At 38.7% G+C, this 26479-nt stretch overlaps 1 protein-coding gene across 1 annotated transcript in view; it reads left to right on the forward strand.

Annotated features, from left to right (window-relative positions):
* Positions 1-26479, forward strand: part of BZW2 (basic leucine zipper and W2 domains 2) — a 55559-nt gene that overhangs the window by 27576 nt on the left and 1504 nt on the right. The window contains exons 5-11 of the mRNA XM_082753749.1: positions 2229-2294; positions 8349-8484; positions 12164-12273; positions 14135-14305; positions 14748-14894; positions 19047-19185; positions 25680-25802. Coding sequence (XP_082609875.1) covers positions 2229-2294; positions 8349-8484; positions 12164-12273; positions 14135-14305; positions 14748-14894; positions 19047-19185; positions 25680-25802 — 892 coding nt within the window. The remainder of the gene's footprint in view (positions 1-2228; positions 2295-8348; positions 8485-12163; positions 12274-14134; positions 14306-14747; positions 14895-19046; positions 19186-25679; positions 25803-26479) is intronic.

Consider the following 26479-nt stretch of genomic DNA (forward strand, 5'->3'; position numbering starts at 1 on the left):
ATATTTTTAGAAAAATCGGAAGGATGTTGCACAGCAAGGATGTCACTTTGTTAGATTGGGTCCAGAGGAGGGCAACAAAGTTAATCAGAGGGCTGGAGCACCTCTCCTATGAAGAAAGGCTGAGAGAGCTGGGGATGTTAAGCCTGAAGAAGAGAAAGCTCCAGGGGAGCTCACTGGAGCTTTTCCATACTTTAAGTATTAAAATAAAAAAAGATGGAGAGTGACTCTTTGCTCAGGCAGACAATGGCAGGACAAAGGGGAATGGCTTTAAAGTAAAAGAGGAGATTTAAATCAGAGGTTAGGAGGAAATTCTTTACTCAGAGGGTGGTGGGGCACCGGAACAGGTTGCCCAATGCCCCATCCCTGGAGATGTTCAAGACCAAGTTGGACAAGGCCCTGACCATCCTTATCTAGTGGGCAGGGGGTTGGGATCAGGCGATCTTTAAGGTCCCTTCCAACCCAAGCCATTCTATGATTCTATGGTTCTATGAATGACAAAAATATAAAGCTCAGGCCTCCAACCTTTGGTTGTTTAGCTAGTTAGGAATCAGACTCATATTGAAGAAAAGCTCTTGAAGAGCTTTCATTGCTTTTACATACGTGCTGTACAGTTTCTTTTTACAAGAATAATATGGCTTGCACAAATAGGCCTGTGAAAGGAAATGAAGACAAATAAGCGATGAAGCCAGAAACATTATTGAAGAGAAGCTAACGTTGCATGACTCCTTAACATAATTATTACATGAGATAATATAGTAAGAATTGTATTGTAAGTTCTAAGTCACTGCAATTCTGAATATGTGTAGGATTGCATAAAAAAATGAAGCATCGTTGAAACATATGTCAAAAATATATTGTTAATTAAGTAATGTTCATCTTTTTAATTAATTGGTTATTACTGGTATGTTGAAGACTAAGTAAAAACTAGGTGATCCTGCTTGGCAGGGGGGTTGGACTAGATGATCTTCGGAGGTTCCTTCCAACCCTGCCCATTCTGTGACTTATCAATGTACACATTTTATATAGAAATATGAACAAAATTCTAGCTAACATTTTTTCTCTTTCACATCTTACTTTATTAGACTTCTGTATGTCTTTGCATTTCGCATGGTCACTACTTGTTCATTTCCGTTTTACTTGTTCAGTGTCAAAATACTACCATTTAGGATGCTTTTACATTCTCTGAAAAATGAATTGAAACTTCATTTGAACGTCATTTCCTCCTTTACCTCCCCCATCCAGCCTGATAATAATGTCATTTTTTTCCCCCATGTAAATCTTTTTGCCTGTGACAGCGAGTTATATGTTCTGTGCCCTTTGTTCTGTAGTAAGGGCAGTTATTTGCTTATTTAATTTATCTCTCACTTCTATCAGAATGCAGTCTGCACCTGTGCTGCTTCTGCTTTCATAATCTGGGGTCACAAGGTGGGAAACAAATAGTGAAAACTAGAGATCAAGCATTTCCAAGATCATAATTTTTTATTAAAGTTTTGTAAATTGTTCTTCCTCTTACCCTGACAGCAGCGAGTCTTATTGTAAGCATTTGTGGTAGTGGATTGATAAAGATCCTGCCTGTACTGAAGGATGACCAGCAGTGCTTCTTTACTGCCTCACTCCATTGATTTACACCTGACAGCTTCCCCAAACAGCTGCATTATCAAAGGAAGGGGGCAGAGTGCAAATTGCCTGTATCTGTTAACCTCTTCTTCCTCCCCCTTTTCCCTGCTTTTGATCTATGGTTGGGGTGTAAAGGAGAGTGAGAATAAAATGTTGAGACATAGAAAGAAGATGAAAACTCTCAAACTGTAGTAAATTCTCTGGTTCAAGTGTTGCTTTATAAATCAAGAATTGCAGAATTCACGTTTTCCAGTTCTGAACAAACTAACAGAGAACAGGATGTTTCATAATAAGTCATGAGATGGGCAGTGCAGCAGATGATGGCAGAAATATACTGCTGGCTGCTTATTTCCTGGAAACAATGTCTATATCACTGTCTAAAGAAAAAGCAGATAGCAGAACTATAGTGTGTAAGAAGCCACCTATGCTTCCTACATTTTCTTTCCTGTTGTGAAAACATTCAAATGAAAAAAATAGTTTCATCACAATTTAGCCATGGACATTCTTTTTGGATTCAGTAGTGTTGGTTTTGTTTCTCTTTGCCTTTTTTTGTAAAAGCTTTTGCTAAATTTTTTACTGTTTTCTTTAAATTAACCTGTATTTATCTTTAGGTCTTCAACAAACTTATCAGGAGATACAAATATCTGGAGAAAGCATTCGAAGATGAAATCAAAAAGGTAATGGTGGTGGTGGTATCCTTAAGGGTTTTTTTGTTTTCTTTTTACCCTGTCTAATGTAATTTTGTATGTAAATGCTGCTCTGTTGTGTATGTTATTTAGCTCTAATGGAAAAGAGGATGGAATCTACGGTTGGCAGGGGTGGTGGCTTTACTCTGCAACTTTAGCTCCGTGGGAATGCTGCTGGCAGCACTTGCTCTGGAGTTGTTCTGAATTTATGCTTCCTTTAGTTGCTTTGACCAAACTCACCTTCATATTCTAGGCTTTTCTGCACAGGATTTCTGTGTGCTTTGAGGTATAGTTCTTGGAGAAAGGCTTACTGTCCTGCTAATAGAACAGTATATTTGTGTTTTATTTTATTTTATTTTATTTTGTGGTGCGTTGTGTTTTTTTTGTTTGTTTGTTTGTTTTTCACATAGAATAAATGCAGATGTGCTGTGCAAAATAGCACTTGATCTATGAATATTAAATTGCTCCTGAGTTGCTGAATGAGTCCTAACCACAAATTTTAGTATTTGAGGCCATAGATATGTGCAAGAAAAGTCATCACCACACTGTTAGGGATTTCAGGACTTGCCTGTTATATTCCAGTAGATGTGGGTACTGTTTTGTGGTATTGAATTCTACCTATGTCTCTCCTGTTTCCTGAGAATTTTTTGGAAGAAATATATGTGAGTATTTTGAGCTCCTAGTAGCAGATGTAAACACCATTTTATTTTCTAAATGGCCTGAATAAATGATAAACTCTGTGCTGTGCTGTAAGTTAACAGGCCTGCTGATATTGGCAAAATGTCAATTTTGCCAATATGACTAATGACCTATGTGACTAAATGTCAAGTGTGTTAAAAGGAAAAATGTATTTTCATATCATCTGAGCACTAGAACGACTGCTGCAGGGGTCAAGTGAGGATAAATCTGGAGTGTGATGCCTCACCACCACCTCCTGTGGCTGAATGAATTTGGCACTTATTTTTGTACATTCTTGTTCACATTGGAAATTATTTTTGCACTTGTGGCCAGCATGCCTATTAACTGATTCTGATTGCTCAATACATCATTCTAAAGACCTAAATTTACCTCGCTTCCCCACACAAATCTAATGTTCTTGCTCTTAATTACTATAATCATTGACATGAGAAACGCTGACTCACAGCATTCAAGTTTCAGAGAGTGTTCAGCATATTAAACAAATGCCGTGTCAATCCAAACCGCCTCCTCCCTCTCTTGTAACTTGCTGGCTTTTGAATCATTTAAGTTTCTAAGAATTCACTTTTCACAGTAGTGACTGGATGAAACCATGGTCAATATATAACAATTTTCCTCCTCAGCTGAGGAACAAATGCCTCTAATCTGAAGATTAACCAATGCTAGCTTGAGACAAAGCAGGAATTGTAGGTACAGTTTGGCTGGAGTCCTGAAATCTTTTTTAAAGATGTTGGGAGCATCCTACCTATGGCAGCGTGGAGCTCAGAGTGAGCTTGTTCAGCTTGCAGATTACAAATTTCAATTTTATGTACAGATTGTTTGCATGGTTTTCAGCATCCAATTACATCTTGCATAACAAATCGCAGGAGTAAGTTTTCACACTGGTCCTAGGTTGGGAGTAATTTTTCCACCTGCCCTTCCATTGCTACCCTGAGCTCTGTGCTCTTCTGCAAGTCTTAGTGTGACTCCTGAGGACCTGGACTTTAAGCATGAGTACCAGCATGCTCTTTGTCAGTATATGCAGTTTATCTGGCAGTGAGGAAGAGTCCTTTAATACCCCATATTACAGAATTAAAAACTGGAAAGGTTGTTGCCCAGATCTGGGTTTGTGTTGCATGTGCGCTGTCATTGCCTTAAAACACTTGAGGACTCTGTGTTGCCTTCTGCTTGTCATCTTCTGTTTTTGTGAACCCATACTTCAAACGTCTGTCTTCTGACAATGCTGCTGGATTTTTACTTATTCAATGCTTTAATCACTGTGGGCAGTAATGATGAGAGTAGCTGCCTGTAAAGAGAGTGACATGATAGATTGATAGATGCATTAATATTTCTAGAAGATGTTTCTGCAAGGTTCAGTAGTTCAAAGGTTACTGCAGTTTGGCAGCGGTTAGAAAAGAGTGACTCCTAAATGTTTCACTTTTTTTTTTTTTTTCTGGCAGTATCATTAGGCAGTTAAAGTACTTGGGGGAAAACCAGCTCTTCTCACAGAAAAAGTCACGCTTTAAAAAAACAAAGCAAAACAACACAAGGCAATACCAGCAGTTTCATTGTAAGGAAGCAGATGGTGTCAGTGGGACTTCTCTTTCAAGAGAGTTTGTCTTAGATGGCAGTATTCATACAAGTATTTGCTTTGTCTTCTAGTTCATAATTTTATCTCCAGGTTGTTGTTATTTCCCAGCACCTTTCCCTTTTATTGAAAAGCTTCTAGCTTTAAACTATTTTTTCTTAATTCTTATCCCTCAAAATTATTCTTTCTTCCAGTAACATAAGTAAACTGTACATCTGAATTTTTATGTCTTAATTATCTTGTACAAGCAATTTCAACAGAAGGTGAAGATGTTTAAGTGCAATTCTCACCTCGTGATTTCTAATATGGTCAGCTTAAATTCATATGAGTACTGCTCAGTGTTCCTGTATAGACCTGTGACAGTGTTCTGCAATAACTTTTGTAAAACTCTCGGTTCCAAATCTGTGTTCATCTTTCTTATGTAAGTACTTCTGCACAGGTCAGCTGATCAAGTGTGCAGTGTTACTAGCTGCCTGTGTCCTAAATGTCTGACTAGCATTCTGAGACCAAATATGACAATTTAAACTGGTGACAGTTCAGTGCTGCCTACAGTTGTAACAGATTAGCAAATACAAAAGCAACAGGCTACTTCAGATAGTGAAGATATAAAAAGACATCTCACTCCCTGCGTGGATAGAATTCCTTAATTTTCACTGTTAAGATCTCCAGATGGCAATAGAAGAGTAGAAACACTGTTTTATTTTATTCTTTTTTTTTTTTTTTTTACATGCATGTCTTTACTTGTGTATGTATTATATACCTAGAACTTGTGACTGAAAGGCTTTTTTGTAGCAGACAAAAATAGCACGGAACAGAACATTAGGTCTGGTCTTGTGCTTATTAGGTATTCTAAACTCCCACCAGAATAGGTGGGAGTTCTTATAACTATGCTAGAAATACAAAATTGTGGGCCAGAGTTGTGCATTTTATGCCTCGAATCAGTCTGCATCTGTAACAAAAGCAGTAATGCTAGCACTTGACTAACAGCAGGGAAGAATCAGCTTGGAACTTTTTGTGGGTGTTTTCATACTGTTCTGAAATAACTTGGACGTTTTGTGACTTCCCTGCAGAGGTTTGTAATAGTGATGGTAAAAGAAGAGCTCTTAAAGCAATCAGCAATAAAAATCAGAAACAACAGCATTGAACTGAACATTCTGTTCTTTTTGATAGTTTCTAAGGGGGGTTAATTAAAGGTTTTGATTCTTCCAATCACCCAGTCTCCTCCTAAATTACTTGAAAGTAGAATAATATCCTAACAGCAGAAAATGGCATGTACTAGTTTGTTAGAGATGCTTTTTGCAAATCATAAAACAAATTATGCTACTAGCACCAGCAATACTTCAAGCATCGAGGGACATATAGATGACCTGGTTCCTGCTGAAAAGATACAGCCATGGGGGCTCGAGAACATCGTAGTTCATATTAAAAGAGACTTGCAAGAAGCGTCTTTCAACAAAGAGGGGAAGAGGAGGAGGCTGTGAACTTCATAGGTGCATGATTTCAGACCTTCTAAAACATTTGAACAGTTACAGATTTCTCAAAACTAGAGTTGATAAATGTTTGGATCCTTCTCATAGGGTCCTTTTGCACCTTGGGCTGCATAACTCTCACTTTACAGCTGGATTTACTGGTGCTGTTGCTTTCATGACTGCAATCTGACATAAATGGCTACAACTCTGTTCATGGTCTACTAATTACTAACAAAACACAGTGCAGGTTAGGCCTCAGAAATAAGTCAAGACTTGGTCTATGGCATTCAAGTAGTCAACATGACCACTTTCTACTCAAAATCTGTATCCATTGCTTGTCTGGGTGCAGAAGGAATGAACATTAAGTAGGCTACACAGAAATGTAAATCTGTTTCACTTTTATTAGCAATCTTTGTCTCAGTACTTACAGTAAAGAGCACAAGGTCTAATTCAAATTTTTTTTCTCATACAGACTTCCTTTTGTTACAATATTGTTGATTAAGTATTTCTTACACAACCTTTAAAATCCCTAAGCTTCCAATCAGGCTTTATATTAGGTTTATATTAAAATTCTGTAAAAATGACTTGTCTTTACATTAAAGGTGACACTGGACTTATTTTACCTGCTCCATTGTATATACAAGTTGCTACATTCGGAAATAAAGCCTAACATTTGTCTCTCGTCTATGTATTTAGAAATAATAAATGCATTCATCTGCATCCCAAATTTTCATCCATTTTTTTAGTTGAGTCACAGTTTGTTGAAATAAAATGACACCTTGAGATTTTATAGTTTAGATATTTTTTCTTTTGAGCTATAACTGCATATTGCAATCATTTGTCTGGAGCCCACTAAAACGCCAAATGATATGTCTGTGGCTGAATCATTCAGGCTTGTGTAAGCTGTAATTTAAAGCTGATGTTATGTAAGTACTACTGTATGAATGAAAAGGTTTTTTTCTGGTTTTGTTTGCGGATACAGATCAGAGGTATTCATAAAACTTCGCATGTCTTTCAATAACTTAATTTGTTATCTGGATTTTTTTTTTAATATTATACTTAGAAATCTTTACAGTTACTGCTAAGATTATTGGGTATCTTGGAGAAGAGCTCTCACTATCCATGGGAATAAACAAGTACAGGGGCGTATCTGCTGTCCTATCCCTTTGTAGGTATTGCTAATTATGAAATATACTTCATCTGGAAACTGAGTGCAAATTTTTCATTAGAATGAGCTGGTCTGCTTTGATTGCATCTGGTGCTCATTTGGAGAAGGAAGTAAAGGTGATGACCACAGGAGGCACTTGAATCAAGTGCTGGTAGCTGGAAATGGAACTTCCTCTTTAAGTCCAGAAATTCATGCCTGCAGCCTTTTTTTCCTTTCCCCCAGTCCTTTGCTGTCTAGCTTTCCATTTTCCATCACCCATAATGTGCTCGCTAACAACATGTTAAGAAGACATTGTTAATGATAATGCTAGTGAGAAAATCTTATTTTGCACAACTTTTTTCTTGCTAAAAAGGAAAAGAGCTATAATGCTTTAATATACTTTCCAAGTCATACCTTGAAATGAAATTTAAAATACACATAAAACTTAGACTTTAAAATTATACTTTAGAATATCTAATTATTTACCTTTTAGCACTTAAGGCGTAGTGAAATTGTATTTTTTCCTCAAGATGTTTTAATTAGGAGTGGGAATAGCCGGGTCTTAGAGCAACTTGTGGTCCTGTCTTTTATCAGATCCACCAAGAAGGTCTGAACTTGAAAATTCTAACTTTAGCCAATAGAAAATCTGGAATAATTGTGCTGGGTTTCCTTCCTCAAAAGGAAAACAGAGAACTTTCTCATCTTATCATTGTTTGCATGAGTAATAGTTTTTGTTAGCTAGAAAAGGAACGGCAGTTGTGTGGGTCTTGGTCCAAAATTTGGTGATGTGAATGGGCAGGCTTCTGTCAGCCTGTTGCAATCAAGTCTGTGTTCCTGAACAACTCCCGTTAATTTCTGTGGTTGTTAAGCCTTTAATGAGTGTTTTTTTTTTTTTTTTTTTTTTTTTTTTTTAACACTTGCATGCTTTTTTGAAGAATATGACAGACCTTGTCTGTCTGAGTAAAGCAGTATTCCACATGCTTGTATCCCTATGGAAAGTGAAATTGTTAGTGATCACTGAAATGGCACTTTTGATTTTGATATGAGTGCTACTAATTACAGCAGGACTTGTTGAGAAATGAATATTAATAGATAGCTTAATTCTTTATCTCTGTTACCACTGTCTATGGCTCAAATGTATCTGTCTTTTCTTGTCTGGCCCACAGCTCCTGCTGTTTCTTAAAGCCTTCACTGAAACAGAGCAGACAAAGTTGGCGATGCTCTCTGGGATCCTGTTAGCCAATGGGACTCTTCCTGCTACCATTTTAACAAGCCTCTTCACTGACAATATAGTCAAAGAAGGTAACTTTCTAAATGACCTTTTTCCTTACATTAGCTTTAATAGGAGATGTATTTTACTGCAACGTATTTTATACGATGGAAGTCTGTAAAAACTGTTAAACAGAAAGCAGAATTTTAAAGCAGAAGCATATACAGACAGGAAAGGCCAATGCACTTTCTGAAATCTAACAAGGCAGTAAAAAGTTAGGAGAATACCAACAAAATAAAAATAAATAAAAAAAAATTAAAACACTTAGTTTTTTTTGTATATTATACAGCAAAAATGTAGTATGTCTGGATTCTTGTGATACTATACGTGTGTGAAGTGTGACATCTTTTCCTGAGATATGCCTAGTAATATTTTGGCAAGTTTTGCCAATATCGTGTGCAAGTAAACGTGAACTGGGACATAGCATATACAGACCAAGTGGGTATTGCAGAAGGGAACAAAATAATTCAAGTCATCAGTCTTGACTGCATACGAGTAATGAGTATTTGATGTGTTTTTCCCATGGACTCATCTTTACCATATGATGGGTAACAGCTCTTCCAATCTTGAGGCATTAATGCCTTTTTGTGACAGGGGTTTTAGTGTTTTTTGTTTGTTTGTTTGGCGGGGGGCAGGGGGAGAGGTCTGCTTTTTTTAAGCTACGTATTAGCCAAAATGTGTTAACTTTGATTTATTTAAAAAAGTATTCTAACTGCACATTGTTTGCAGCATGCATTTGTTTTCTAAATGCTGCAGAAATAAAAGCCACAGCTGCAGTTTTGCTCTGTCATCAGCCGCAACTTTTCAGGATCAGAATTAAAGTAGGAGAAAATTCAAACAGAAGTAATAATCCCTGTTTTAGGGAACTGCAATGTTTTTAAATCAAATTCTGTTCTTAGGGCAACACAAGAGGCATCTGAAAACTCAGATTTGTCTAATCAACTTTTTTTTTTAATTTAACATCTCAAGAGTGCAATTGTTATGTACAAGTGCTAGAACAAATTCAATTCGTATCATCAGTTTGTTTTTGAGAGCTCTAAACTTTTGTCAGGACCTTACTTCCAGTTTTGTTTCTTGGTATATTTGTGTGTGTGTGTGTGTCTGTGTGTGTGTGTGTGTATGTATGTATCTATCTATATACACACACACATACTCGTGTGTATATACACACAAAATGTATCCATATCACCATTTGAGGAAAAGGTTGTTCAGTCAGTGTTCTGGAAAAGATGTTTTATGGAAGAATGATTACAGATGCATATACAAATGAAACAGAAAAAGGATCAAGGCTTAAAGCAGGTAGATTATATAAGAATATAGCTGATTGCCTCCAGCAATTTTTTTTCCATAATTTAAGGAAAGGTAAGATAAACTTTTGTAAGATACATGATGAAACAATTAGTTGAGCTGATGGAGTTGTTGGATAAAAATGAGAATTGTAACATGGGCAAAGAAAAGATTGGCTATAAGGAAGGTAAGGGTAGTTTGTACTGATTGATGATCTGTCAAGTTTGAGGGCAAATATAAATTTTAGGATTACCCCTTTTCAGTGTTGTCATTACTTCTAGTGTGACATATATAAATGGGAAAAAATGTATTCTGGGGATGTCTGACATTTCTAGCAGAGAAGGAGAAAAATGTTCATGGTACCGGTGAAGCCTTATCATCAGTCATGTTGGAAAACGAATGCAAATACAAAGAACAGCTAATGGAGATAATCAATAAAATAAATGGCTGAAGTTGCTCTATGCCAATAGAGTTGATAGGGGGGAAAAAAGAAAAAGACAAGCTATTTTGATGGAAAAGACCGTGGCAGACAGGAATAGAGCATAGCAACTGACCAGTAATGAATTCAGACTGTAAATTAGAAGTTTTAAAACATGAAGGTAGTGAAGCCTTGGAACAGTCTCCTTCTGATACAGGTTACTGGCTTAAAACTTGTTTTAAGATAAAGCTTGAAAAAGGATTTAGGACATAGGTATGGGAGCAGTGCTTGGTGACAAAGACAGCTCCATTTGATCTTGGTCACTATTCCAGTGGTCAGAGGAGGAGTGCTTTTCTGTTACAGGCATGTTTTTTTTGCAGCTGGTTGGTGTTTTTGTTATTCCATGCTTGCTTTTATAAAGAAGAAGCCTGTGACCTAACAAGGTGCAGTGTGGATCTTACTGACATCTAACAAAAGACGTGCTTCAAGCCAAATTCCGAGGTGTGTGCCACCAGGCACTGCTCACTGAGAGGTTATAGCGATGCTGCAGTAGATAAATTCTGTTTGCATTAGCTTGCCCTCAGATATGAATGGGTTATATTGTCACAGCTTTGTATAAGTATTGTACAGAGCACGTGGGCTGTGAATAATGATTTCTAGCTATAAATGCCTCTGACTACTTTATCAAGTTCAGCCACAGCTCTGCAATGCACGTGCACATTTCAAATAGGCTGAATGGTGTTTGCAGGTTCAGAGTTACAGGTGTGTGTTATTCAGAGGGCCCCTGTTAGTTGAACAGGCTTGGTCAGTTCTGGTCAAGACTGGTCAGCTCATAGCACTTATGATCCCTGCATCGTGCTGGTTTCATTTGCAACATGATGCACAATATGTAAAACAAGCCCAAAGTGGTGGTATTTTTAGGTCTCTTTCATGGCATTATGCATCCATAGTTACATATAGTACTTCTCAAAGGATCATGCCTCACAATTAAGCTCTTGAAATAAGGTTGGTGAAACTGTCATAACAGTCAAGATCTGTAACGAATGTTAATGAAGTTGATGCTGCTTGGGGAATAATTGCTTCCATTTTTGTTTGGTGACTCATTTAGTCAATGTATCCTAGAAATAAAAAGAATGGGTATCAATTAAGCGGCTAGGAATGACTAAGCTACTTCCTGTCAGAAGGAACCATGTAGATCTTAGACTTTGGGGACTGTTTGAAGGAAAACCACAAAACTATAATGGCTGGCTGTACACAGTTACATATTATCATCACCGTCAGTAGTACTGTAAATGTTGACATGAATGTAGTATGAAGAAACATAACAGGGACCACTTCAGCAGGAAAGAGCTGAGTCTCCAGCTCTGAGACACTGCAGCTCACTTTCATCTGGCTCTTTGCAGCCAAGAAGCTGGAGCAGAGCTGGAAACCTGCAGGTAGTGGACACAGTTATTTTGGATTTAATGTAAAAAAAATAGTAAGTTGCCTTAAGGAAGGAATTCTTCTGCTCAAAATAGTATTTTGTGCCTGGGCCTGCCAACTAAGTACCTTCTAGCAGGATGGCTATTACCTTGAAGCTGTGAAGTGATTTAACCGTATCCAGGACTTTAAAAAAAAAAAAAAAAACACCCTTTGATTATACTTCTTATTTCGAGTTCTTATTTCTGACTGTCCTTTATTTTGTGCCTCTGTTTCCTAGCTGATTTAACACATAATTTTTCCTTTTGCATTAGATTTGGTCTGTAAATGGGGGAGGTAGGAAAAATAATTGCAAGCAAAATCTTTGAACAGTTAAAGATAGATGGTTAAAACAGAATGAAAGGATTTTCAAACAGTGTAGCATACTTCAGAAAGTTAATACCTCATTAAAGAAAAAAGTGCACTTCAGCTTCACATGTTTGGTCCTGTTGTCATAAATGTATTTTCATTACGTATTAAATTCTTGTAACCATCTCTAATTCATGTTGAAAATTGCTGAAACACGTTTTGTGTATTTTCTCAAACAGGGATTGCAGCCTCTTTTGCTGTAAAACTTTTTAAAGCATGGATGGCAGAGAAAGATGCCAATTCTGTTACCTCTGCTTTAAGAAAAGCCAACCTTGATAAGAGATTGCTAGTAAGTACAATATATTTTCAATAATCCTTATCTCTCCTTGAGGAAAAGAAGAAAATAAAATTCAGGTGGTAGCTTGCTCTAAGCATGTTAACTCCCCCTCAGACTCTCTTAGCATTTTTAAAATAATTTGAATCTCAGCAATTTTGTTATGGCTGTGTAGCATTGATACAGGTTGAGGAACACTAAATAACACGTTTCAACATCGTCTCTATTTTTCCTGTAGTTAAGTGCCTCCTGAAAGGCTGTATACATGGGGGTTGGGAATTAATTAAATGTTTCTTTCTAACAAAACACACCACGAGCAACTGTGCACAAAGGTTTTCATTTTTATTTGTAATGTTTTACATTTGTAAATAAGAATTGAAGTATAAAGAGTTTGTGTAATCACAAAAGATGAGCATATAGTTTTCCAAACCGACAATGTTTGAATAGTATGGCGGCAGCAGAGTAAGCTAATTTTCCACAGCAGTAGCCATCTGGGTAACATAAATGGTCCTGCAGTGATGACAGCAGAACTAGTAGTAGCAATGCAGAGAAAGCTTTCAGCCTTTTGACTCAAAACCTGTGTTCTTGGTTTGTAGCAGTGGCCTGAGGTGTTCAGTGTATATGAATATGGAACAATGTCATACGCCTTTCTCTGCCAGTTTATTTCTGAAGATCAATAGTTTTTTTAATCTTCAAAAAGATTGCTGCGATAATCCGATCAGATGTGCTACATCCTGTGTAGCACTGCCTAGAGAATTTCAGCAGTATTTCCTGTTTCTACTTCAATAATTTATGATTAAGCTAGAATCTTTCAAAAGCAAAGCAGCCTCCCACACCCCTTCATCTCTTCAGTTTGTATTTGATTTCAAGAGTCCAAATCATAAATCATTTGCCACAAAGCTGGGAAATGGGCTAATTACACCATTTATTAGAAGGGAAAAAAGCCAACTGTGTCTTATTTCCATTTTAAACTTCAGTGACTAAAGCTTTCAGCTGTTGGCTCTCATTATGCTGCTATATTAAAGAAGTATCAAGTGTCAGATGTTGTTGCTTAGCAGAGATGAGTTGAAGAAAGTTTCTTCTTAATCTGCTTTTTGATAAACAAGTATACTGAGGGTCTGGAGTCTCTTTGGGGGAGGGTGGGGAAGTACTCTCCATTCCACCAGAGTTTCATTGTAAGCAAATACCACTGAATCCATGCTGAGACATGGCATACGCTATAGCAAATTTTAAGAAATACATATTTTTTTAAGTAGCTGGACTTTGACAAATCATAGATTGACAAAACCATATATTGACAGTTTCTTTAATTAGAAGCGCCTCTGAGTTAATGTTAACAGTGTGCATTGTGGATGTTGTGATTTTTGATAAGGGATGAATCAGTGGTAATCATTGCACAGCAGAGTAGTGACGTTTAGGCCAAGGTGCCTATATATTGCTGAGGTAAATGCGTGGAAGAACTGGGAGGGCATGATAAACGTGCTTAGAGTATGATGGCTTTACCATCTATTCCTTTGCACTTTCCCTACAAGACTCTTGGAACTTGGAAGGTGCTCAGCTGTTTTGAGCACAGTCTTACACTCACAGCTGTTCACTAGTATGTGCCCTTAATGTGTACCCTTAGTATGTGTAGAAAGGGTGTTAGGCTTTTTGCATAACTGACCATCATTTCTTCTCTCTGCTCTAATTAAACAAGGGGAACGAAGTGTTGACTTTTCCAGTGTTAATACAAGCAGTAACAGGTGTGGTAACAGGTGATTACCATTGAACAGACTTAAAAATAAATAAATAAATAAATAAATAAATAAATAAATTCCATTTTGTCAAGAGTCCTTGTTTGTTATTTACGTAACAGAGAGCTTTCCTGTCTTTTTAGGAACTGTTTCCAGCCAACAGGCAGAATGTGGATCATTTTGCCAAGTATTTTACTGAAGCAGGTTTAAAAGAGCTCTCAGATTTCCTTAGAGTTCAGCAGTCACTGGGGACTCGTAAAGAACTTCAAAAAGAGCTACAAGAACGTCTCTCTCAGGAATGCCCAATTAAGGAGGTAAAGAGTGTTTTACAACTTCTGTTTATATAATCATAGTTAAAGATGTAAATAAAGAATAAATAGAGAGGAGCAGGTACAGACTCCTAAAGATTTCCTCTGTTTTTCTTTAAATTACTTTAATTTATCGATCAACTCACTTTGTGCCTTCAAAAGGCCAAAGCAACAAAACACCTTATAGATTTGTAAGTGTAATTGACTACATTTTTATGTTCAGTTAGACTTGATGAGAATGAAGTTCATGTACCTGCATTAACTGTTAGTTTGTATGGGAAGGAGAAAACTTGTAGTCAAGTAATAGTAATGTTGCCAAATAAAAACATGGTAAGTGTTTTTATTCTTGTTCTAAATTTGTTTCTTGTTGTTTCTGTACTGTGGTGATGGACTTGTTACTGGCTGATTGGAAATGTTGCTCAACACAGCATTTTATTTCATGCTTCAGGTAGTGCTTTATGTAAAAGAGGAAATGAAAAGAAACGAGCTGCCGGAGCCAGCAGTGATTGGTCTCCTGTGGACCTGTGTAATGAATGCTGTGGAATGGAACAAGAAGGAAGAGCTGGTTGCAGAGCAAGCCCTCAAACATCTAAAGGTGTGTACCTGGGTGACGAGGGGAAGAGCTTGCTGTGAAACAACAGAATACATTCTAGAGCTGCCAAGTTCTTACTTGTTTAAATCCAGGAGATTCAGTCTTAAGGGCTAATAGCAATACCATGCATTGCAGTATCTTGTGTGTAGTACCTTCTCCTTCATTCACAGTAATGCTAAAATAAGGTGCAGATTATTGAATGCTGTACTGTCCCCTGAGGCATACAGTGCAGAAAACCAGGGCAAGCTGAGGTGGTTGTAGCTTGAGTGCCTTTGCATTATGCTTTTTCAGCGTGCTGAGAGGCTCCTTGCCTAGGGCACAATATTAAACAAGTGCTGAGACTTGAGTCTTTTTAGACCTGACTAGTAAGCCTGCTGGAATTGTCTTTGCAATGTCTTTGCCAGGAGCAAAGAAGTTTTGGGAGCATGGTGAGGCAGCACCTGTGCTGGCTTTGCACAGAGCTGTTTAGATCCTGGCAGGACTACTGAGCTCTGAACTTGTGAAATGTTTGATGCTGTTGCTGACTGTGGGAGCTGGGTAGCTGCTACTCAGCTAGTAAGGCAGGAGCTGACTTGAGAGCCTTTGCACTGTGTAGTGAGTGTGCACTTTCTAGCCCAGATGCTCTGCTTATGGGTAAGAGAACTAAATGCATAGAAAGCCAGACTGTGTTTTTTTTTAAGTGATGACAGGTTGCAGTGTCACAGTTACGTACTGCTACAAAAGCCCTTGCAACCTCAGGAGGAAAAAAAAAAAACAAAACAAAGCACAGTGCAGAATAATCAGAGTCCTTGCAATGGTTATCATTCTTCAATCCAATCATGAAGGATTGCGCAGTGCAAGACACTTGAACTCAGGACATGGAAAGAAAGGCTTTTCAGTTTACCAGCTGAAAAGGACTAAGTTTACTGTGAGCAAAAAGATACTCCTTCACAGCCAGGACTGCAAAAATGTACCATAAGACAAAAGCAATCAGTACTTTTTTTTGGTGATAAAATGGATCTTAAGCTTGATCAGAATTCCTTTCCTCTTTGTATTGGTGCTTTCCCATATTTGAAGTTCCCACATCGGTTTAGCTCCTACTATGACTGTCGTTTCATCTGAATTTAGGTTCCCAAGAGCAACATCAGTCATCCTAGAAATGTAGTCACTTGGGATCTTGCATAGTCTTTGATGGTAAAATTGAATGCCTTGAAGTCTTCTGCAGCTACAACAACCCAAATAACAGTAGAAAGATGAGAGAGTTTCCAGAAGGAGGAGAGACACTGTTTTTCTTGTTCTTTTGATGTAGTGATTGATCACATCTCTTTATTTGAGTTGTAACAGAGTATCCATTGAGATTTATCATCTAGTACCGCAGGGCAAATTAACAAATACTTCTTGGAATATTTGAATAGTGGGAAGAGAAACATATCTGGCTTTGTACAGATATTGTTGACTGGATGCTTAGTCCTACAAGCCTTGCTTAGCAAGCCATCAGCTATGTGTGTAACACCACTAAATTAGGTAAAGCAACTTACCTATGTAAGATACGCATCTTCATTACTATGTGCAAAGGCTAAAATCAGATGAGTTTTATGGGGTGTTTACTATTTATACTTACAGGTAGGAGTTTAACAGAAGTACTAGAAATAAAAGTGTAGATTTTACTAGCTGCTGCTTCTTTACTTGTCCTTGCTCAGAAATAAACAGTATTTGTTCCACATTGGTCTTGGATTCCCCTCTTTGGGCTCTAAGCTGACCAAATGTGTGATCCAACTCCAGAAATCAAATTAAGTGTGTTAGCGTGACACACAGCCCAGTTTTCTCCTGTGTGTTGACGTTCCCTGAAACAATTAATGGAGTTGCTTTGCCCTGATGGTGTGAGTCAGTATGCATATAAATACCTACTCAAAGTGGAACATGCCAGGTGCTGTGACTTATTGTTGTGTGGCTGTACCAACAGATAACTCACAGTTCTCCTAGCACTGACATGTAGGTACCAGTCTGCTGAAGTCATTAGATTTCTTTTAGTAAGCTGTGTGCAATGGACCCCTGGAAAGAAATTCCAAGGTGCAGTAAATGTGGATGTCATGTGTGCCATCTGTACTGCAGGACTGGTAAGTTTTGGGCTGAGGAGGAGATATGGAAAGCTGTTAAACCCTGAATCTTACAGGGTAAGCTCCTCAGCCTTCCAGTAACCTCACAGCTACAGTACGACTTAACCCCTAGGCCACCTAGGATCTAGCCCCATCCTCGTGGATGGAGAGAATCGTCTAGACAGTTCTCACTAGAAACAAAACTGTGGTGTCAGCTTTGTGACACAAGAGCTGCCGACCTTTTGCAACATAACCTGAGGCAAATGGAAAATACGGCAGCTTTGCTTGGCCAACAATGAGAGAAATCTAATTTTATGGTTCCTCAGTCATTTAGACACTTGTGAAACTTCCAGTTCTAAGTCTGTACCAGTTAATGAGCGAGAGGAATGTGAAGGGAGTCGGTCAACTTAGCAATATGAGGATCTCTTATTTCTAAACTGAGAAGTTAAGATATTTTTTAATAAATCACTTAACACCAAGAGGCAGCTGCAAATCACAGACCTGTGGATGGGATTGGGTTCTGCTGATAGTACTAGACAAACTGCAGTGTATATTGCCCTGCCTCCCTGCAACTTGACTAAGTAACGGCTGGATGTTTATAGGGCCGAAGAGAAGAATGGGAGGAATCTTGCTACCCACAGTCCCATAATTTTTGTGGAGTAAAAAGTAAATTGTTTTTGAAAACATATGTATACCTTTCTGAAGTGGAAAAACTCAACATCTAGTGTTAGCAGTGTTGTAGTCTTTTTTTCATAATTTGTAAAACAGCTTCTTCCAAAAGTAACTACACTGTCTGGTTGACTAGCTGCTCTTATTAGTTACTGTATGACTTCTTGCTCTCTCTCTAAGTTAATAGCCAATACAGGTTGCTCTAGAATATCTTTTGCAAAATAATTCAGATTGTGCTCATTTTTTTCATGTGTTTCAATATTTTTTTTTTTTTCCTGTGGATCACATTGAGTAACATCCTCAAGATTTAGCCCCTTGTAAAGATGTCCTAAAGCATGTTTTTGAACGTTTATATCACTGCTGCCTAAGGTGCTCAGTTACCTGACATTACCAGTTGGGAGCCCTAGTCACACAGGTTTAACACCGTTACATCAAGCCATTGCAATTCCAGCTGGTAAAAGCCAAGCAGTATTATTGAAAACAAAGAAAGGCTGAACTGATCAATGCGAGAACAATTTAAATAGTAATGTTAACTTATATTTATGGCCAGGGGATCTGAAGATCACGGGTATTCTTTCTTCCCTTCAGCTCTGAAAAATGCTTTTAATAGTATCTTAAATTTAAAATTGCAGCCTTAGCTGGACTCATTGCAGGCTAAGAAGAAAGGAAATTAGAGAGATGGATATAAAAACTGTCATTTTTTAAGGAAAGAGTGACTCAGATTTGATCCTTTAATGTAATTTTAAATTTTAGGATCTGAAATAATACAAATTGCATAAAGTGAAAAATATTTTCTTTTATTATATTAATAAACTCCAGGAAAAGATGATGAAACATACAGCTGCTGTCTTATCAGAATCTCATTAGCACTTAGTGCCATGTTTTGACAACCTTTGCTTTGGTAAACAGCAATGTTTTCATGATAGGTTGATGGTGGTAAGAATAATAATGACACTTGAACACAGTTAGATGGGAGTAACTGAATTTCCCTGAGACTTCTGAAACCCCTGGAAAACTGGAGATTTATAGTTTTATGTGCTTCATCCTTGGATATCTTACATAATGACCATCAATAAAGTGTCATTCCTTAATCTACATGCTGTATGCTGTCTTGTGAAATGTACAAACACCAGTACTTAATGATGTGGACTCATAAATTCATTTTACAAAATTCAGTATCTAAAAGTCATACTGAAATTTAGTTCACAGCATGCAGTACGTTACAGAATGCTCATTGGTATTTATATGTGCACTGTATATGTTTAGGTAAATGTATTGGCAAGTAAATCTACGGTTTCAGTGAAACATTTTCAGTGATGAAATTCATGATGCATACAACTAAGAAGCTACGTTTATTTTACTTTTTCTATACTGATATGCACTTTGCTTTTTTTGTGTGTCCTCCTTTCAGCAATACGCCCCTCTGCTTGCTGTCTTCAGCACTCAAGGCCAGTCAGAGCTGATTCTTCTCCAGAAGGTGCAGGAGTACTGTTATGACAACATCCACTTCATGAAAGCCTTTCAGAAGATAGTGGTACTCTTTTATAAAGGTAAAAGTCTTTAGGCACTGTCATATACTGTACATGGACATTGGACCTGGCATTGACTTGACTGTGTTGAACGAAGTTATTAAGTATGTTATGGGCATGTGTTAGAGGCAGGGCTGGACTGTAGCCCCTTTGTAGGGAGACCTTAATTTTAAATGCTCAAACCATTCTCCTGTGGTGTAGTTGCTGTGTGCCAACTGCTCACCTATGATGTAATAGGAAATTGATGTTCTCTAGGTAACTGCATATGCAAAAATATGTTTGAATTGAACTCTGAAACACTTTACACTTTGTTAGTTCAAAGGAGTGTGTGGCAACAGGAGAAGTCAAACCAAGCCCTTCTTTCTCTGTTTATCCTACAGTCAAGCTTGAGCAGGATCTAAGCAGTATCTACAGTCTGAGGGGATTTTTGTCCTAGTATATTACCAGGTCTGAGAAGAAATCTTTGTACATTTCTGACAGCTTTAAAAAACAAATTAGAGTTTAGTTTTTTAAAAATTTGAAAGAGCAAACTATCTTGGCAGGAAGATTTTTCAAGTTTTTTTGGGGGTGTTTGTGGTGATTTTTACCCTGCTGGGCAGCTGAACTCCACCATAGCTGCTTTCTCAGCCTCAGGGGAACTGCTGCTGCATGCCTGGAGCACCTCATGCCCTCCTGCTGCACTGACCTTGGGGCTGCAGGGCTGCTTCTCGCTCCTCTCTCCCAGCTGCTGTGGCACAGCAGTTCTTTCCCAACTTTTATGGCCCAGTGTGACATCACGTGGCATGGAATGTCCCTTTAGGTCAGCTGCCCTGGTGATGTCCCCTCCCCACCTCTTGCCCACCCCCAGCCTGCTGGCTCTGGGGGCAGGGGGGAGTTGGAGGAGGTCATGGTGCTGTGCCAGCACTGCTCAGCAATAGACAAAACTCTGGTGAGAGATCAATGCTGTTCTAGCTACAGATGCAGAGCGCAACACCAATATGGGCCACTGCAGGGAAAGTTAACTCCATCCCAGCAAGACCCAGTACAGTGTTATTCCCTCTCTGCAAGAATGGAGCTCTTCTTTATTTCTTCTCCTTTTTTCTTCCCCTGACAGTTCATTGCAGATGCCACAGTTTGACAGATTTATTTTTTTATTGTGAAGCAGACTTCTTAGCAAGTTTATTCAGATCAGGTTGTCATAGAGACTAATGGTCTTGCAGTGTGTGCAATGGGTGAGTGCCAAACAGTTTGTTCTGACATTCCTGCTATAAATAGCTGAAGGAGAAAAATCAGCAGGAGCAGAAGCCCAGCACCGACCTTTGTTCACCCTGTGGTGTCCAGGTGCACATTCAAGTCAAACAAGTTCAAATTGATAAAATATTTTCATGGCTTCAAAAGGTGAAACAAGTGAATCAGACAGATTTATTTCCGTCCTTCTGTCAATATACTGTGGCCTCAATGATTAAATGAAAAAGCAGTACACCCAGTGGTCCCTCTGCCTTCAAATTCTATAATTTGTAAAGATCATGAATAACTGAAGAAAAACCTGACAGTGCAACCTGCAACAAGCACTATATTGAGTTTTCTTTGGAAAAGGAAAAATCACTTTGCACGTGGCGAATGAGCCAATATTTTAAGACCTGTACAGTTGGACAGTAAGCGATGGTTAAAATAAATAGTTTTGTATAGGATTCCTTTCAAGTTTTTTTTTTTTTTTTTTTTTTTTGTAAGTTCACTACTGCATTAGCCTGCAAGAGTAACCCCGACATTCCAAAGAACCTAAAAACAAAGTACAAATGGGTACATTAAACTTAAGGTGCTGCAAAAATCCAGTTCCCACCTACTCTGCTCACCCCACAAGCCCTTGTTCTGACTCTGGAGATGTATGTGGGCAGGCTAGTTAGGAAGGATGGGAAGACCTTAGCCTCGGCACTACATGTGTCACAATATCCCATGATGTCTAGAAGAACGTTAGGAGCCATGGCCCATCCATGAAAGCACACTGCAGCAGGTATGGAGTGTTCAGAATGTGCAATATTCAGAGTGCACGTGCCCATATCTGTCTCGAGTGTCTTGGGCAGGCATGCCAGAGTTCCTCCTGCTCTATCATGTGATGCAGTCATGAGGCAGCACAGGTGCCAGCCCTTCCTGCCCCCATTTAGGCTGAAGCTACATTTGCCCATTTGACAAACATACTGTTGCCTACCAGCAATTGCAAGCCTGATGTTACAGCCAGTAGTAGTAGGACCCCTTTGAGCCTGGACATGGTAAGGAAGTTGTTAGCTCCATCCATTTAAGGCAGCTTTGGAGTCGGACTGTGCCCATTAGGTGAGGGTGTGCTTCTGCATTAACCAGGAAAGATTCCCACATGATCCTTATTATCACACTTTAGCTGCTCATGACTTTGGTTTGTCTAGAGGAAGATACCAGCCTGAAATGGGGACTGGGTGCTGCCTGCCTCGGCTTCGTTTCAGTGCTGGTGGACCTCACCCTTTCCTCCCCAGCTCTTACCTCTCTGCTAGAAACAAGCCTTCCAGTCCTTTTAGAGACATGCTTTATCACAGGTTCTTTGCTGATGACAGTGTATCTTATGCTTCCTATTAGTCAAGGAGAACAGCCCCCAAAAGCTATTAATGGCTGTGTTGGCAGTGAGGGAACAGCAGATGCTTGTATTCCCATTTCTGTTGTGCTTCATCTGTAACTTATATAGGATTTGGAGAGGTTTCAAGGTACCTAGAGACAAATACAGGCATCTGGATATCTGTGGACAGGCAGTCAGAAATGCAGCTATTTACCAGCAGGCATGTGGACTGCTTATTGCTTGTTACTCATCACGAGGGATTGTTTCCTGGGCATGAAGATGATTATTGGAGATGTGATTGTCACCCCATGCTTTGACAAGTTTAGTTTAACATCTTGGGTTTAAATCCTTCCCATTTTTACATTACCAAATAGCCCTTGGATTACTTTCCCAGGAATTACCTGGAAATGTCTGAATATATTAATTGGAGTGGTTAGGTTCATTACTATCTAGAAGGCCTGAAAACCTGTGGTGTTTTTAATTGTTCTGAAATCTGTCGCATCTCTAAACAATGTGCAATGTAATATTTTTACCAGTTTGTAGGTATAATCTACAAAAGCAGTTCTGCAGTTGGTTAAAGCTTGTTGACATTATTATATCTTTGTGCTCCTGGTAGAGTACTGAGGAAAATAACCTGTCCTGTTCTGTACTAATTCCTGGCAGTGACATTGGCTTTAAGTGGTAACCAGAGAAGCAGTGCTACTGTAATTAGTGTTTTAGCCAAGCTTAAAGAGCACAGCCACAGGATCAGAAATCTGTCCAGAAAAATTGCAAATCACTTATACAAAATAGTCCAGGCTTGCAGACTCTCCTTTCTTTTAGTTTGTGTCCAACTTGGAAATTTCAAGTGTGAACTCGTGACACTATTGAAATTAATAACCATTCTTGAGGATCAAAATTTCATCCTCTGAACAACAAACCCCCTTAGCAGGCACAAAGTGTCTGTGTACCTCTGCATTAAAAGGTGAGTCAGTATTTACAAAATAATGAGGAGGGAGAAAATCTCTTGTGCCTGTGGAATAGTACTCCAGTCTACTGTAGCCCAGTTAGACCTCAGAGATGCTCCCCTGCAGTATGGAGGTGTCGTAACCAGAAGATGCAGACTCTCTTCTCAAACAGTAGGAATCTTGCACTTACAACTGAATCTTCAAGTTCTGCTTGACATTCAGGTTTTGGTGGGTTTCTGTTCTTGATAGAATCCAATTATCTTTAAATGATCTTCAGTATCCAAGTACCGTCTTTTGGTACTGGATGCAAAATCTTCCCAGGAAAAAAATAAATCATAAAGACCGTAATTGTACTGTGGGTGACATTCCCCGTATTGAAAGAGCTCTTGCCTTAAGGCTGTCCTCCCAGATGAGTTGTCTGCAGTAGAGCTGAGCTGAAATTTGCAGATTGATTGACTGTGCTGGCAACTGCCAGCGTATGCTCCTCTTTACCACTGATGGCTATGCAGTCTGAGTTAAAAGCAGAAGCGCATTCACGCTGGGTGATTTAGTATGAAGCTGAGACCTAAACTTCAAGTAACATTCCAGTTAACCCTGCAGTAAAGAAATTGTGCTCTTCAAAGGCTCTGCTTTGCAACCTCTCTCTTTCAAGACAGATGTCCCTGGAGGCTCTCGCAGTGGGTGGCTTGAGTGGAGGGTGGCTGCAGCTGCAGGAAAGACGTCTCTTGGGCTGACATCACCTGGGACTGCAGTGAAAATGATGTGCACATGCCCACAAACCACAGAGTTCAGCTTCAGCGGTTAAAATATACCTATAATCAAGTTTAATGAGAAATAACTCATAGATGATACAGCTATATGAGTTTATATAAATGAGTCATTCCCTTCTTCCTTCTGTCCCCTCCAGTGTTCTGTTGCTTCAAAGCAACCTAGGGGTATGATTAACTACACCCTGTCCTGCTTGATTGCTAAATTGAGCATCTCTGTGCTGACAGCACAGCTCTCATGAGCACTGGAGGCATGAATGTAGTTCAGATAATATTGCTCAGAAATGAAAGGAGAGTTGCAGTTGTCCTTTTTGCAGTTGAAAGCATTTTTTCTTCTCTGTTGGTGTAGGAGGCTTATTGCTATGGAGTTACATACAGGCAAATTCCTCATCCACCCAACTCGAGAATGTTTTAATCTTCAGGGCACGTTGTGAGATTGCATACTGCTATTACCAGATTTAGGGTTGGGGGTGGAGAGAGGTAAGTTTCCCTTTCCTCTTTGGCAACAAACCCACCAAGTTTATAGGCTGCAAATCAAGAAAATGATTTACATACAAGGATGAAATTCCAGCTTCATGAGAGCCCATGTGAAATATATTTTAAGCTTGGTAAATGAAAATCCTGAATTATTAAATGCTGTAATGCTTTTGAGGTGCTGCTACAGACTACTGACAAGTATTTAATGCAAAGTGAAACCTCTTTTTTAGCTCCAGTACTGCTTTTACTTTTGAGGAAAAATTCATTGTGGGGTGTCAGGATTTCTGAAAGATAACAGCTTTGTGTTGCTTGTAGAGTTCTCTCAGCACAACTTACATGTACTGAAAAACGACGTACAGCCAGAGCAGTCTTGCTCTCCTTGTGTTTTCAGCTTACTGTCAATTGCAGCAAACTGCAGAAGAGGTTTAAGTTTGAAAGTGTCTGAGTGACAAGGTAACTTACAGTCATGCACTCACTGAATTCCAAATTTTCAGGGAGATGTTTTGCATTCAGTTACTATAGGATGTCTTGGGGTAGTTTTGATTAAGTTCAGACGTATCCCAGGTTTCTTCCATCTGTTTATTATTCAACAGCATATGTGAAGTGTGCCTACTCTGTCTGGTTTGATCAGATGTATTTGATCGGATGTCACTTAATTCAGTTTGCCACCTTCTCTTCACTGCCATATCTGCTGTGACCTTTAGGCTGCAGCAGAAGGTGATGGTCAGGGTTCACACTTCAGCAAGTGAATGCCAAATCAGTGCGACGACACCAAGGAGTTCAAGGCAGCAGAAAAGCACTCAACATAAATGTGTTGATTTTGCAGAGCAAGGGAGGGTAGTGTGTTCAAAGGCAAGAAGAATGGAAATTTTAATGAGATGCAGAAAGCTGTCTTTAGTCTTTTTATAGAACAAATACAGTTTGATTTTTGTTCTTTCCTCCTGCATTATGTAACTGCCAAAATGCCATTGTGGATCCCAGATTTTGCCTCCGCAGCCATCAATTACGGAGATATTTGGCTTGGCTGGATCACAGAAGCTTTGTTCCTGGGGCTAGGGGTCTGTTGCTAGACCTAAATTTGCATCTGTTGGAAACAATAAGTGTCCTTGCTGCTTATTAGGATTTCTTTATTCTGAATTTCACTCAGTCTCACGCTCCCTCAGACAGTTATTTTGTTCTTGATACTTGACAGAAGAATGTCAGCTGTGCTGTCCATCTGAGCAGTTCCCTTAAAATGGGTGGTCTGAATGAATGGTAGTCTTAAAACTGATTACCTAAAAGCAATATAAAACTTCTAGGGAAAAATGTCCAAAAATCCCTATTAGCTGTCTTTTAACTGTGCAGTCAGGAGATATCTTTTGCTTCAGGTTTTTAGAGCCATGCACAGTTCTGTGATCCAACAGCAAGAAAAAGCACGGTATTTCTTCTTGTGGTAACCTCTAAGATGTGTAGATGGATTTTTAATCAACTATCTTACATGGTGTATTTAAAGCAGATGAATAGAGAACTTCCCTTTGTGAAAGCACAATATTCGGTACTTTATTTTACATCTAACACATTTAATTGCATCTGGGATCCCTAATATGCATCAGATACTCTGTCCTTATAGCCTATTATAGTTAACGCAAAACTTGTTCCATTGTGACCATATTAACTTATTTTATGCTGCCTTTAAAAAACAAAACCAGGTACTATCTTTCTTCCCCCTGTCTTTTAACCTTAAAAAGTACAATGACTACATACAAACATTGATCTGTATTTCAGCTGATGTTCTGAGTGAAGAAGCTATCCTCAAGTGGTATAAAGAAGCACATGTTGCTAAAGGCAAAAGTGTTTTTCTTGACCAGATGAAGAAATTTGTGGAGTGGCTGCAAAACGCTGAAGAAGGTATGGATTCATTTAAAGCAATGTGTCAGTCTCTTTGTGAATCCAAATGTGTTTCTTCTCACATTTTAGTTTTACAAGGCACATGAAGTCTACAGCCTTGGAATAAAAGACAGTGGGTTTGACTGTTCCAGATTGTTTACAGTCATGCTCAAGCCTAACAGCACTTGCTGCTTCTTAATTTAAGGTGTCCTTATTAACTCTTTAAGTCATCAGGTACCACTTGTCAGTAGATAAATTCTTAAAGCTTCTGCAGGTAGGATAAAATCTTTGGGAACATCTTCACAGCCAAATGGCAGTGCAAGTGTAGCATGCGCTGACATCACTGTGCTACCTTGCCGTAGCTAGCACTGATGACAGCATGATGACCTTGGTGTTAGCATATACAAGCTGATGGTTTTTGATATTGATACCTCTTTTTCTATTATCTATACTGACCACATGAACATAACTTAAGCCTGCCTGTGCCACTGTGGTTGAAATTCATTCTATATGAATGCTTAGGCTAAAATATGTGGTTTGCGTTTACTGTGTTAAAACAGTTACTGGGAAGGGGAACTGGTTTCTTTGGTCCATAAATGTGTTATTCTTTGTACTGAACAAATAGGTTACCATTTTTGCCAAGTTCACATCCTTCAAAAAGGAAGTCCATGTCAGTTAGGATGATCAATCCATGTGTA

Source organism: Aythya marila (genome assembly GCF_965140915.1).
Source record: "Aythya marila genome assembly, chromosome: 2".
Taxonomy (NCBI): domain Eukaryota; kingdom Metazoa; phylum Chordata; class Aves; order Anseriformes; family Anatidae; genus Aythya; species Aythya marila.